This window comes from Hemitrygon akajei, chromosome 2 (assembly GCF_048418815.1).
Source record: "Hemitrygon akajei chromosome 2, sHemAka1.3, whole genome shotgun sequence".
Lineage (NCBI taxonomy): Eukaryota > Metazoa > Chordata > Chondrichthyes > Myliobatiformes > Dasyatidae > Hemitrygon > Hemitrygon akajei.
In genome coordinates this window covers 190,865,616-190,879,950 of record NC_133125.1, presented here as the reverse complement: position 1 = coordinate 190,879,950, position 14,335 = coordinate 190,865,616, and the positions used below count along the sequence as shown (strand labels likewise).

Sequence of the window (14,335 nt, the reverse complement as noted above, 5' to 3'; positions counted from 1 at the left end):
AGAACCCAAATGAGATGCTGTGGCCAGAGCTGAAGAGAGCTGTTCATGCAAGGCATTCCAGAAATATTGATGAATTGAAACAATTTTTTTTAAATGGAGGAATGGTCTACAATTCCTCCTCACTGTTGTGCAAATCTGATCAGCAGCTGCAGGAAAAGTTTGGTGAAGGTTATTTGCTGCTGAAGGAGGTTTTACCAATTATTAAATACAAGGGTTCACAAACATTTTCCAGCCTGAACTGTGAATGATTAAACAATGTGTTCAATGAAGACATTAAAAGTACAATATTTGTATGTTACCAGTTTAGGCAGATTGTGATTGTCTATTATCACTTAGATGAAGATCAGGCCACATTTCATGAGTAATTAATGTAGAAAACCAGGTCATTGTAAAGCGTTCACTTACTGTAATTCACCGCTTTTTCTATATAATCAGTGTACTGCTGCCAGAGATAACACATTTCACAACATCTGCTGGTGATATTAAACCTGATTCTGTTTCAGTGAAGGATGTAGGTACGGCCATGGCAGCTATCGGACTTCGGACTCGATTGAAAATTCAGGCCAGATTGAAGTGACGGGACACAGGACCAAGAGCAAAAAGCAAGTGAATGCTTAGCCCATTTAAGTGCTGAGCCAGAATTTAAAAATTAAGGCGGCGAGATGAAGGGTGAAAGACAAACTGGTATTTAGCTCAGTATTCCATGAGGCTTTACTCGCCTCAGCACTGAACTGACTCAGTGACTGTGGCCCGCAGCCATCAGCACTCCCTCAGCACTGAACTGACTCAGTGACTGTGGCCCACAGCCATCAGCACTCCCTCAGCACTGAACTGACTCAGTGACTGTGGCCCACAGCCATCAGCACTCCCTCAGCACTGAACTGACTCAGTGACTGTGGCCTGCAGCCATCAGCACTGAACTGACTCAGTGACCCCCCACCAACCAGGGGGACGTGCTCTCTTCCCACTCCTGCCATCGAGGAGGAGGTACAGGAACTTTAGGATCCACGCCACCAGGTCCAGAAACTGTTATTACCCCTCAACTACCATGCTCTTGAACCAGTGGGGACGTCTATACTCACCTCATCACTGAACTGTTTCCACAACCTACGGTGTCACTTTCAGCACACTTCACCCATGCTCCTGATATTTATTGTTTGCTGGCTTGTTTATTATTTTGCTTGTGTTTTTTTTTGTTTCTCTGTATTTACTGTGAGTGACTACTAGGAAACAAATGTCAGGTTTGTACACAGTGACATAAATGTGATTTGATAATTGATTTTCTTTGAAGGTTGAGAAGAGCTCCAAAGTGAAGCTTGTCCAATCTGAAATGGCACACGACTACTGAAACCGCAACCGTGTTCGTAGGTCCGCACTGCACCGGCTCCTGTACTCACGTCAATCTCCGAAGAGTTGCTTCCGGTATGTGTTGGCGCAGGGATGATTGGTTTGGTGGCAGACTTGTTGATGCCAATCCCATTGGCAACAGTGGTGGGCCGCTTGCAGTTGGTAGAAATCCCGTTGATGGCCCCATTCGCTGCTGGAACCTTGAGTAGCCCCTGCACTGGGATTCTCACCAGGTCCGACTGGGAGAGCACCACTGACTGCCGTGACACTGCTGGGAGGGAGAGACAGAGAGGGCGTTCAGTACAAGCTTCCCTCTGGAATGGTATCCCACCAATATTCACATCTAAACATCTCGGCCTTCCAGCTTCTCACCTTCTCTAGGTGAGTGACAGATTCCTGCTAACCCAGAATATTTTATGTTATTTAGAGTGATGGTGTGGAACTGCACCGTCAGCAAACGCATCTCTTTAACCATAGCCGAATTAGACAGTGACGCCGCAGCCAGTTCGAATGCTGTCGACAGTACATCTGTAGAAATATCCGGGATAATCTGCAATGACCAATTAACCTACTAACCAGTACGTCTTGCACAATTCTGTACTTGTCGACATGGAGCGGAGAATCTGGCGGGAGCAAAGGATGGTAGGAAAGCCGAGGATGAAGTGCTGGGACAAGTGGCAGAGAAGGAGTGCCAGGGTGGGGGGTGACAGATGCAGGCACACGCAGCCCAGCCCAGCCCTGCGACACCGGGCAAGAGCATTTGATCCCAACCAACTGGTTTACTGATCATTACTGAATGTCTCTCTGGAGACCTATATCAAAATCACATACATCATGAATGTTTCTTGTGGCAGCAGTACAGTGCGGTACATAAAATTACTACAGTACTGTGCAAAAGCCTTAGGCATCATAGCTACGGTGGGGGTATCCACAACTAGAGGACACAGCCTCAAAAGTGAGGAGCAACCTTGGCAGGGAGGAATTGTTTTAGCCAGAGTCTGGTGAATCTGTGGAATGCTCTGCTACAGACTGTGGTGGAGGCCGTCCATGGGTATATTTAAAGTGGAAGTTGATTGTTTTCTAATCTGTCAGGGCATCAAAGGATATGGCGAGAAGGCAGGTATATGGGGTTGAGTGGGATCTCGGATCATCCGTGATGGAATGGTGCAGCAGATTCGATGGGCTGAATGGCTTAATTCTGCTCCTATGTCTTACATATGCCAAAGACTTTTGTACAGTACTGTAGGTAAAAGTTGATCCTTGATGAAAAGTCAAGATATAGAGACAGGTCACAAATGATCTTAATGAACACCCTAGAAGAAAATTTTCAAGGATGTTTCTGAGACTTCAGGACCTGAGTTACAGGGAATAGGTTAGGACTTTATTCCCTGAAACAAAGAGAGATTTTGATATATGCAAAGTTATGAGAGGTATAGATAGCATAAATACAAGCAGGCTATTTCTACTGATAAACACGAGATTCTGCAGATGCCGGAATCCAGAGTCTCTCTCTCTCTCTCTCTCTCTCTCACGCACGCACACACGCACACACACAAAGTTCTAGAGGAACTCAGCACCCATGGAAATGAATAAACAATTGATGCCTTAGGCCGAGACCCTTCATCAGGGCTTCTACTGATTCGAAGTTTTCACATGATGTTGGCTGAGACCAGAAGCTGAGGTCATGGGTTAAGGGTGAAAGACAAAATATTTCAGGGAAACCTGATGAATGGTTTCACTCAGAGGGTGGTGTGAGTGTGGAACGAGCTGCTGCAAGAATGGAGGATGAAGGTTCAATTACAATATTTTAGGGAAGCTTGGATAAGTACAGGTGCAGGTTGATTGGAGTAGGCAGAATAATAGCTTGGCATGAACTAGATGGGCCGAAGGGCTTAGAACTGTGCTGTAGTGTTCTAACACTCTAGTGACATGGCATCTTCTTGTTCTTGGATTCGTCAACGTGTCAATTGTTATGCCGTTGGCCCCCTCCTTTGTGAAAATCGCAAGAACTCTAGTTAAGGGGGGTCAACTGACCCAAGAGAGAGAGACGTGCGAAAGACCACGTTCTCCCAAGAAGCAGAATAAAAAGTGACTTTGACTATTGTCTCATGGAGACCACCTGAAAAGCACTCGGGCAAAGTGGGCTGGTTGAGAGAGAGATCGCATTTCCTGCAACTTGATTGACACCTGCGATCCCGTGAAGAAGTATAAAGGCGGGTCTGAGGGGAGGACCCTCAGACGCACCAAGCATGATACCGATTCCCGTGGGAGCGGGAAGCCATTTTTTTTAGGAGGCCACGTGCGTCAGATTCCGGATCGGGAATCTGTGGCTGAAGCCAAAGGAAAATCGCTTTTAGCTAACAACTGATTCCAGGGAATTGTTTCGCAAAGACAACGGGCAAGTGTTCTTTCTTTCACCAGTCCTCTCTCTCTCCAACACGTGAAATGCCAGCGGTTCCCAAACGGAAAAGACTGCAGATTTCTAAGTGACTTTAATATTCAATTGGACTCAGTATTACCCCTAGACAACTATAGAGCTTATTTCTGATTGATTATTATTACACCGGTGTTTTAGATTGAGTATTGACGACGTATATGATCTGAATGTTTTGTATTAACCTTACGTTTGTGCCCCTTTTTGAATAAAACGTTTGAAAATAGTAGCATCAGACTCAGCTGATCCATCTATCTTTGCTGGTAAGTTACCTGGTTACGGGGTTTTCGTAACAAGTGGGGGCTCGTCCGGGATTTGAAACCAAACGGGAGGGTCAGTGAATCGGGCTGTAAGTCCAAACGTAAATCTGGTTACGCAGGTAGCCAGATAGGAAACCAGCAAAGATGGACGTGGGTGAATTTATGAAAAGCCCGACTATGGAGGCGCTAGGGATGGCCACCAAATCAAACTTGTTAAATTTGGGGAAGGGGTTAAACCTCGCAGAGGTGAAGTCGTCCATGAAAAACCGGGAGGTGCGAAGGGCCATAACTCAGTATTACATTGGGGAGAATGTGTTTGAAGCAGAGGAGTTGGAAAATATCCCTGAAAAAGTACCCGCTGGTACGACGGATCAGTTAGAGATAGAGAGATTACGGTGGGAACATGAAATTAAGTCAAAAGAGCTAGAAGTGGTCGGGAGAGAGAAGGAACGAGCAGAGACAGAGAAACAAAGGATCCATGAATTGGAGCTGGACAAGCGAAGGCAAGAGCGAAGAGCTCAAGGGATAGAGAGAGAGGAGGGGTTTGATGTTAGTCGGGAGCTGAGATTAGTACCTCCGTTCGAGGAGACGGATGTTGATAGTTATTTCTTGCTTTTTGAAAAGGTGGCAGTGAACCAGAAGTGGCCACAAGAGCAGTGGGTCGCGTTGTTACAAAGTGTGTTAGCAGGAGGGAGGATTTGGGCAGCCATGATGCCGACCCGCCGACCGGCGAGTACGGTGGCCCCGCCCCTGGAGTCCCAAAGCTGTCGCGCATGCGCGGTCACTCGCAGCCTGTCGAGAAAAGCAGCTGAGAACGAGAGCAGTTTAAATCGGGCCAGTAGTGATTTGGCCAAGACGTTTTTACCGACCCTATACCACGAGGGTTCCGAGGGTGGTAAAACAGAAAGTAGTAAAGTGAAATGGGGTAAGGGTAAGGAGATAGCCCTCCCCTTAGTGAAGAGAAAGGTCCTAGAGGTAGGAAATAAAGATGAGAAACGGATAAAGCTGTTAAAACGTCCAGAGTTGGACGTGGTTGATCTGTCTGGTTTGGCAGAATTTTTTGGAGAAGTTGAGAGTTCTAAAGATGTTCTCGATGGTCCCGAGAGTGAAGTGAGGGCAGTCTTAGAGAGGAAGGGTATCCTTGCTGTGGAGAAGTCAGCTGAAATGGCCGAGGAGGTTGTTTCAGCTCGCAGGGTTGCGCCTTCCCCAACGGGGGGCTGCCTAGAGAGTAACTGGAAGGATCGGGGGACGTTAGAATTTGAAAAAGGTACGGGTGTTGAAAGCCTGGAAGAGGCCAATGTCCCGTTTGAGTGTGTCCAAGATGGGGATGCACGTGGTGCTGACCCTGGTAACAAAGCTCAGGGGAAGTCTGAGGTATTTGATTCGGGGGAACGGGGCGGCCGTCCTCGTGAGTCAGATAGACCTGGTTCGGGGAAAAAGGGGTTAACCTTGGGAAGTGTGAGTTCCCAGAGGGTTGTACAGAAGGGGGTCTTCAGAGTTAATGTGGAGTTTACGAATGGGGAGATAACTGTTGTTGTGGAGGGAGACGGGAAATCTGTAATTCCCAAATCGAAGGAAGAAAATTTAATGTCTGGATTGATGTCAGAAGCAGCAACCAGGCTGCAGAGACAATGGCTTGGTAACACGGTGCCTGCCAATCAATTACAGGTTGATTTGGAATGTAAAGGTGCCCCACACGCTATTGTTATTCCAGAGGGTGCTGTGAAAAGGCAGAATTTGAAATGCTGTTTGGACCAAGAGTTTAAACTGAAAGCTAATAACATGCAGGGTCCTGAAGATAAAACCAACAACTTGCTTAAAATTAAAGAATTGTGTGGAAAAATCGGAAAATGGTCTAAGTTTGGAACACATTGTGTATAACTCATATTGGAGCAGGCGAAAGCCTATTCCACACTGGTGCACAAGCTTAACTGGAAACGGGGCGAGGGTTGACGGGATGCCATTTTAAATAACAGGATCTGGTTTTAAGGGATTTCGACAAAGTATGTGAATAATAGACAACCCCATGGAAGATTGACTGTTAAGTTTGAAAGTAACATAAAAATTTGTCTTTTGCATGAACCTTTGTAGATGTATGTAAGCTAAGATCACACCTCCTTAGTTATGTTGCTGAAGAAAGCAAATAAATAAGGTGGTTATTGAGCTGAAGTTTGATGCTACCAGGCGTTAGTATGGCACATGAGGTTAAGGTATTAAAGAAAAGGGGCACTGTACTTGTTACCTGTTTAGATACTGACTTGAATGTATAACAGTAGTACTCTGTGAAGAGAAAAGCTTGTGTAGTATGTAGATTCAAAAAAAAAATTCCTGTGTCAACCTGGTTTTAACCGCTGGTTAAAAACCCATTATGGGGGGAGGTGTTATGCCGTTGGCCCCCTCCTTTGTGAAAATCGCAAGAACTCTAGTTAAGGGGGGTCAACTGACCCAAGAGAGAGAGACGTGCGAAAGACCACGTTCTCCCAAGAAGCAGAATAAAAAGTGACTTTGACTATTGTCTCATGGAGACCACCTGAAAAGCCCTCGGGCAAAGTGGGCTGGTTGAGAGAGAGATCGCATTACCTGCAACTTGATTGACACCTGCGATCCCGTGAAGAAGTATAAAGGCGGGTCTGAGGGGAGGACCCTCAGACGCACCAAGGAGACACCAAGGAAGCATGATACCGATTCCCGTGGGAGCGGGAAGCCATTTTTTTTAGGAGGCCACGTGCGTCAGATTCCGGATCGGGAATCTGTGGCTGAAGCCAAAGGAAAATCGCTTTTAGCTAACAACTGATTCCAGGGAATTGTTTCGCAGAGACAACGGGCAAGTGTTCTTTCTTTCACCAGTCCTCTCTCTCTCCAACACGTGAAATGCCAGCGGTTCCCAAACGGAAAAGACTGCAGATTTCTAAGTGACTTTAATATTCAATTGGACTCAGTATTACCCCTAGACAACTATAGAGCTTATTTCTGATTAATTATTATTACACCGGTGTTTTAGATTGAGTATTGACGACGTATATGATCTGAATGTTTGTATTAACCTTACGTTTGTGCCCCTTTTTGAATAAAACGTTTGAAAATAGTAGCATCAGACTCAGCTGATCCATCTATCTTTGCTGGTAAGTTACCTGGTTACGGGGTTTTCGTAACACAATAGACGTAACAAGATGGGGTTCTTTACTCCAAAAAGGAGAAGCGTCTTTAAGACAATGAATAGCAGACTGACAGGGAGAGTGGAATTGGGGCACATGTTGGAGTTCACTGGAGTTTAGAAGGATGAGGGGAGTCTCACCGAAACCTATCGAATATTGAAAGGCCTGTATAGAATGGACACGAAGAGGATGTTTCCTATTGTGGGGGAGGTCTAGGACCAGAAGGTACATCCTCAGAATGGAGGGTCGTCCATTTCGAACGGAGATTAGGAGGAATTTCTTTAGCCAGAGGGAAGTGAATCTTTGGTATAGATTCTTGATTAGTCAGGGCATCGAAGGTTATGAAGGGCTGAGAGGGAAATGGATCAGCCATGATGGAATAGCAAAGCAGAACCAGTGGGCCAAATGGCCTAATTCTGCTCCTATATCTTATGGTCACTAAGACTGACGTAGACACAAACATATGAACTGGGCAATTCAGAGAAATTTCTGGAACAGATGAGGACCTGTGCAGGAGGGTGGTGGGACAGCGAGGGAGTGCTCTGATCATACCTGGAATGGGCTGAGGCTGAGACACAGGGAGACTGGTTTGCACCGACTGTAGAATGATCGTCTTCGCCGGGCTGGTGCTTGGTGCACTGGGCAGCGTTGTCACGACAACTGGTTTGGGCTGGATGGTGGGCTTGCTGCACAGGATGCTGTTGGCCTTGATACTTGCAGTGGCTTGTTCTGGAGTAGGGAAGGAAGAGTAAAATTAGAGCAGGATGCACAGCTTGGCATCATGTTAGACACAATCCAAGTTCCTGGTCAAAGGATCCCAATCTCGGGGCCAGAAATCCATTTTCACATGTTACACCTCATCAAGACTTGGGATTTCTTAGCGTCATTTCCAGTACAAAAGCTATTTCATTACAAAAAGGACAGGTTGTTCAACTCTGTCCTCTCTCCAGATCCTCCAGGAGGGCTATGCGCTAGGGAAATTCTAGGCAGTTTCTAGACTAGGTTACATGGTCAGCACAACTGTGATGTGCTGCAGATTTCTAAGTTCTAGCCACAACCTTGTCATGGTTTGGAGGCTTGTGTGCCTCAACGACCCAGAGAGCTACGCTGTCTGGAGTCAGGGCTTTATGCTTTGGCTGTTAGTCTTTGTCCTGTTTGGCATGGGTGACCCTACCAAGAGCCAGGTTCTCCAGATTCGGAGAGTCAGTTCATGGGTAACAACCCTGACAGGTCACACAAAACTGTTATGGAAACAGCTGTGTGTGTGATGGTACAACTGAGTCTCCACACAGGACTTACATGACTGACAGTATTGAAAACTGAAAGGAAGCTACTGACACTACGAAGGAATCCCTAAGCACTGCGACACAGAGATGGAGGACATTCATTGCTTCCCTACACACCAGCAGGTGGAACGGGCAGTGAGTGAGTCTCCACAGATGCAGCCTGATGTGTTGAGCAGTTCTAGTACTTCGCCTTTTTCTTTTAAAATCTCCCCCTTTTCTTATCCTATCTTTCCTATCCTTTGGCCCATCAAGACCATGCTGAACTATTAATCCATCCAGTCCCATTGACCTGCACCTGGTCCATAGGCTTCCATACCCCTCCCATCCATGTACACATCCCAATTTCTCTTAAATGTTTAAATCAACTCACATCCACCACTTCCACGGGCAGCTCGATCCACACTCTCACCACCGTCCGAGTGAAGACGATCCCCTTAAATATTTCACCTTTCACGCTTAATCTAGTTCTAGTCTCAACCAAGCTCAATGGAAAAAGCCTGCTTGCATTTACCCTATCTATACTCCTCATAATTTGGTATATTGCTATCAAATTTCCCCTCATTCCCCTAAACTCCAGGGAATAAAGTCCTAACATATTCAGTCTTTTCCTGTAACTCGGGTCCTCGATTCCTGGCAACATTGTTGTGAAATTTTCTGTGTGGTATTTCGATGTGAGTAACCACAGGAAAGGATCGTTACTTCACCTCATTCCCCATCTCGTAGTTAGAGAGATCAGACCCTAACAGCTCACTGAACATGACAAAGGATAAACGTGTGGATAGGAACATTCATTCTCCACACAAACATTCGATTAAAACAAAACAATAAGCCTTTCTAACTGATGCATCACCGCCTGGTATGGAGGGACCACTGCACAGGAAAAGCTGCAAACTCAGCCAGCTCCGTCATGGGCACTAGTCTCTCCAGCATCTGTGACACCTTCAAAAGGTGATGCCCATAAAGGTGGCATCCATCAGTAAAGATCCCCAGTGTTATTGAACCCAATTCTGGTTCGGAGTCTCTCTCAGTCAATGTAAAACACTGCCTGAAGCAGCTTGGAGGAACACAAGTGGAGAATTCACCAAACTCTGGGTTCCCAAAAGCCAGCATTCAGGACAAATAGACAAAGCTTCATTCAACCAGTCCCTTGGGTATCAAACACAATATGCTTGTCAGGCTGCAGCAATGGAGAGGAATATGCAGTGGAAGTTTCGTGCTGAGACCCTGCATCATTTCTGGAAAGGAAGGGGGCAGAAGCCAGAATGAGGTGGTGATGAGTAGGTAGGAGAGCAGCCCTTCTAAGTGAACTGCAAGTGGTTGGGTACATCTACTGTATCCAGTGTGGCCTCCTCTACGTTGGTGAGACTCAATGTAGACTGGGGGACCTGCTTTGTCCTCCGCAGAAGGGTTGGACTTCCTGGTGGCTACCCATTTCAATTCAACATCCTAATCTCATCCCAACACTATTGCCACAATGAAGCCACACTCATCTTTGGGGAGCAACACCTCATATGCCATCTGGGTAGCCTGCGACCTGATGGCATGAATACCAATTTCTCTCAATTCCAGTAATTTCTCCCCTTCCCCCTTTTTCATTTTCCATTCCCGACTATCGATTCCTTCGCACCATTCTCTTCTTCTCAGTTGCTCATCTCCTCCCCCTGGTTTTCCTTCCTCCATCCTTCCTGCCATGGTCCACTGTCCTCTCCTAAGAGATTCCTTCTTGTCTTCCACCCATCATCTCCCAGCTTCCACCCACCTGGTCTCACCGATCACCTGTCGGCTTGTACTCCTCTTCCACACCCCACCTTCTGATTCTGGCTTCTTCACCCTTCCTTTCCAATCCTGATGAAGGGTCTTGGCCCAAAACATTGACTGTTTATTGACCTGCTCAGTTCCTCCAGCATTTTGTATGTGTAAAACCATAAGACATAGGAGCAGAATTGGGCCATCTGACCCATTGAGTCTGCTCCACCATTCTGTCATGGCTGATCCCTCTCCTTTCTCCTCCTCAAAGAATTTCAGGATTTATATTGCATACATTTCTCTGACATTTAATGTACCTTTGAAACCCCAGCTCCTGGCCTTCTCCCTGTAACCTTTGATGCCATGTCCAATCAAAAACCTATCTGCCTTAAATACACCCATCGACCTGACCTCCACAGCTGCATGTAGCAACAATCTCCACAAATTCACCATCCTCTAGCTAAAGAAATTTCTTCGCATCTCTGTTTCAAAAGGGCTCCCCTTTATCCCGAGTCTGTGCCCTCCTGACCTAGACTCTCCCACTATGAGAAACATCCTTTCCACATCTACTCTGCCTGTTTAGAAAATAGTCCACACATTTATTTCTACTATCAAAGTGCATGACCATGTATTTCAACATGAAATACCAACATTGTATTTCATTTCTTGCCCATTCTCCTAATCTGTCTAAGTCCTTCTGCATCCTACCTGTTTCCTCAACACTACCTACCCCTCCACCAATTGCTTTCGAATTTCCAGCATCTGCAGAATCTCGTGTTGTTATTTATTTGAGTTTCTTTTAAGGAATTAGCTTGCATTGTAAGAGAATATAATTTACTTTCCGGCCCTTGCTTCACTGGCGATGTCCCATTCTCAATCTTCACCACATTGAACTCAATGCCATTCAGAGGGGGGTTGAGGACATCTCCGAAGGTACATGGCGGCGTAGGAGGGTCCTCGGTTTTCACCACCGGTGGCGTGGTTTCTGTGTTTAGGCTCTGATGAACCTTTCAGGAAAAGACACAATGAGTTTATTATAATATACACAATTAAATGTATAACATAGATTTAATTTTAAACAAAACGTCTGCACTTCCAAGGTTCCGATTTTCAGATCTTTAAACCCAGATTTATTTAAATTCCTCAACATGGTGAGATTTGAATTCCACAAGACATAGGAGCAGAATTAGGCCATTCGGCCCATTGAGTCTGCTCTGCCAGTCCATCACGGCTGATTTATTTACCTTCTCAACCCCATTCTCCTGCTCTCTCCCGTAACCTTTGATGCCCTGACTAATCAAGAACCTATCAACCTCCACTTTAAATTCAGCCGATGACTCGGCCTCCACAGCCATTCGTGACAATGAATTGCACAGATTCACCACTCCCTGGCAAAGATCATCTCTGTTCTAAATGGATGCCTCTCTATTCTGAGCCTGTGCCCTTTGGTCCTAGACTCCCCCACTATAGGAAACATCCTCTCCACATCCACTCTATCTGTGTCCTCTGGTCCTAAACTCCCCCACTATAGGAAACATCCTCTCCACATCCACTCTATCTGTGTCCTCTGGTCCTAGACTCCCCCACTATAGGAAAGATCCTCTCCACATACACTCTATCTGTGTCCTCTGGTCCTAGACTCCCCCACTACAGGAAACATCCTCTCCACATCCACTCTATCTGTGTCCTCTGGTCCTAAACTCCCCCACTATAGGAAACATCCTCTCTACATCCACTCTATCTGTGTCCTCAGGTCCTAGACTCCTCCACTATAGGAAACATCCTCTCCACATCCACTCTATCTGTGTCCTCTGGTCCTAGACTCCCCCACTATAGGAAACATCCTCTCCACATCCACTCTATCTGTGTCCTCTGGTCCTAGACTCCCCCACTATAGGAAAGATCCTCTCCACATACACTCTATCTGTGTCCTCTGGTCCTAGACTCCCCCACTATAGGAACCATCCTCTCCACATCCACTCTATCTAGACCTTTCAATGTTCGAGAAGTTTCATGAGATACCCCTTCATTCTTCTAAACTCTGACACAAATGCTCCTCCTATATTTGCAAACCACATTTCCCCCATTTACATGGCGTGTCTGTATATAATTCTTTATTCGTTATAATTGTGAAATGTTGTTGCTTTTTGTGTATGTTTCACTCTGATCCACACACATGTGAAAATACTGTATGTCTACATGGTGAATAAAGTTGATCCTTGAGGACCTTCGTACGTATCAATCAGAAGAAAGACCTCTGGGAAGTTGGGCTGAAAACCATTCAGGAGAGACGTCAGTGGCGAACCAGGCAGATGATAAACTGAGTAACTGCTTACCTGTGGTATTAGGGGAATGTCAGAAGAGGAGAGTGAGGAATCTGAACAGCGAGAAGAGGCGGGAGACAGCGGTTCCAATTTCACCTGCAGATCTGTTGCGGTAGGAACAGTTGAGCTTTAATTTGCGGTAATAACAAGAGAGCCATCCCAGGTGGAGAGAGGTGAACCCACTGAATTGTTTTACCGGAGGATGATGACGACTCCAGGTCGGAGATCGATGTATAGGATAATGAAATCTATGGGAGGTGTGGGCAGTGCCTACACCATTCCCATTGAAACATGGCTCCACATTACTCTTAATTCCACCTCCCATCCTCATACCAACATGTCTGCCCTGAGACATGCTTCCTCTACTGCCATCATGAGGCCGAACTCAGGTCAGAGAAGCAACACCTCATGCTCACTCTAGGTAACGTCCAATGTGATAACAGGAGCATCGACTTCTCTAACTTCCTGTAATTTCTGCCCCCTCCCCCTTCTGTTTCTCCATTCCCCTCTCACCCCATCCCTCTGGTGCCCCTCCTTCCCTTTCTCCCATGGGCCACTTTCCTCTCCGATCAGGTTCCCTCTTCTTCAGCCCTTTACCTCCGCCAGCTTTGTTCTTCATCACAGCCGCCTTCCTGCCCACCTGCCGGTTGTACTCCTGCCCCCTTCCCACCTTCCCGCCCACCTGCCGGTTGTACTCCTGCCCCCTTCCCGTTCACCTGCCGGTTGTACTCCTGCCCCCTTCCCACCTTCCCGCCCACCTGCCAGTTGTACTCCTGCCCCCTTCCCGTCCACCTGCCGGTTGTACTCCTGCCCCCTTCCCGTCCACCTGCCGGTTGTACTCCTGCCCCCTTCCTGTCCACCTGCCGGTTGTACCCCTGCCCCCTTCCCACCTTCTTATTCTGGCTTCTGTCCCCCTTCCTTTCCAGTCCTGATGTAGGGTCTCAGCCCAAAACCTCAACTCTTTATTTCCCTCCATGGACGCTGCCTGACCTGCTGAGTGTTTTCTCAGCATTTTGTGCGGGTTGCTCTGGACTGCCAGCATTTGCAGAACCTCTTGTTTGCACAGTGTTTTGGCCTCAGCCACAAGCCACACCTTGGAGTTCTTACCTATACAGCTGTCATCATGGATTGGGTTCCGAGGGGAATATGGTATCCCGATTTCCATATTCAAATCCAAATCCAACTGGAACATTAAAACAACACCTCATTACAATCTCAGGACAGGAAATGACAGCAGAAATAATCGAGTGATAGAACAGCACAGTGGTTCAGTTCCCACCCCTGCCTGTAAGGCATTTCTTCATTCTCCCCTTGACCCCTCACATTCCAAAGATGTGCTGGTCACATAGCTGCAATCGGGCAGCAAAGGTTTGCTGGCTCAGAAGAGCCTGTTATTGAGCTGCATCTCTAAATAAAAATAAATTATTCATTTATTGCCATTCTTGATATCTTGCAGCCCCATTAAAGTCAATGAATGGTAACTGTGGTATTTGTGATGGAGACACAGCTGTTCACTAACTGACCTGCCTATCACCTCCCCCTGGATCCCCTCCTCCTTCCCCTTCTCCATGGTCCACTCTCCTCTCCCATCACATTCCTCCTTTCCCAGCTTCTTACTTCCCTCCCGCACTCACTGGCTTCACTATCTAGCTTCGGCTCCTTCCCCTCCCCTCACTTTGGCGTCTTCCCCCTTCCTTTCCAGCCCCGATGAAGGATCTCAGCCCGACACATCGTCTTTTCATTTCCACAGATGCTAACTGACCCGCTGAGTTCTCCAGCATTT

At 46.7% G+C, this 14,335-nt stretch overlaps 1 protein-coding gene across 2 annotated transcripts in view; it reads right to left on the bottom strand.

Annotated features, from left to right (window-relative positions):
- The window catches only part of atf6b (activating transcription factor 6 beta), a 98,145-nt gene that overhangs the window by 57,218 nt on the left and 26,592 nt on the right, over nucleotides 1-14,335 (bottom strand). Inside the window, exons 3-7 of one of the 2 annotated variants that reach the window (XM_073033830.1) lie at nucleotides 13,660-13,735; nucleotides 12,565-12,656; nucleotides 11,067-11,235; nucleotides 7,749-7,925; nucleotides 1,398-1,618 (exon numbers count right to left, since the gene is read on the bottom strand). In XM_073033830.1, coding sequence (XP_072889931.1) covers nucleotides 1,398-1,618; nucleotides 7,749-7,925; nucleotides 11,067-11,235; nucleotides 12,565-12,656; nucleotides 13,660-13,735 — 735 coding nt within the window. The remainder of the gene's footprint in view (nucleotides 1-1,397; nucleotides 1,619-7,748; nucleotides 7,926-11,066; nucleotides 11,236-12,564; nucleotides 12,657-13,659; nucleotides 13,736-14,335) is intronic. The other variant, XM_073033839.1, reaches the window with a different exon arrangement.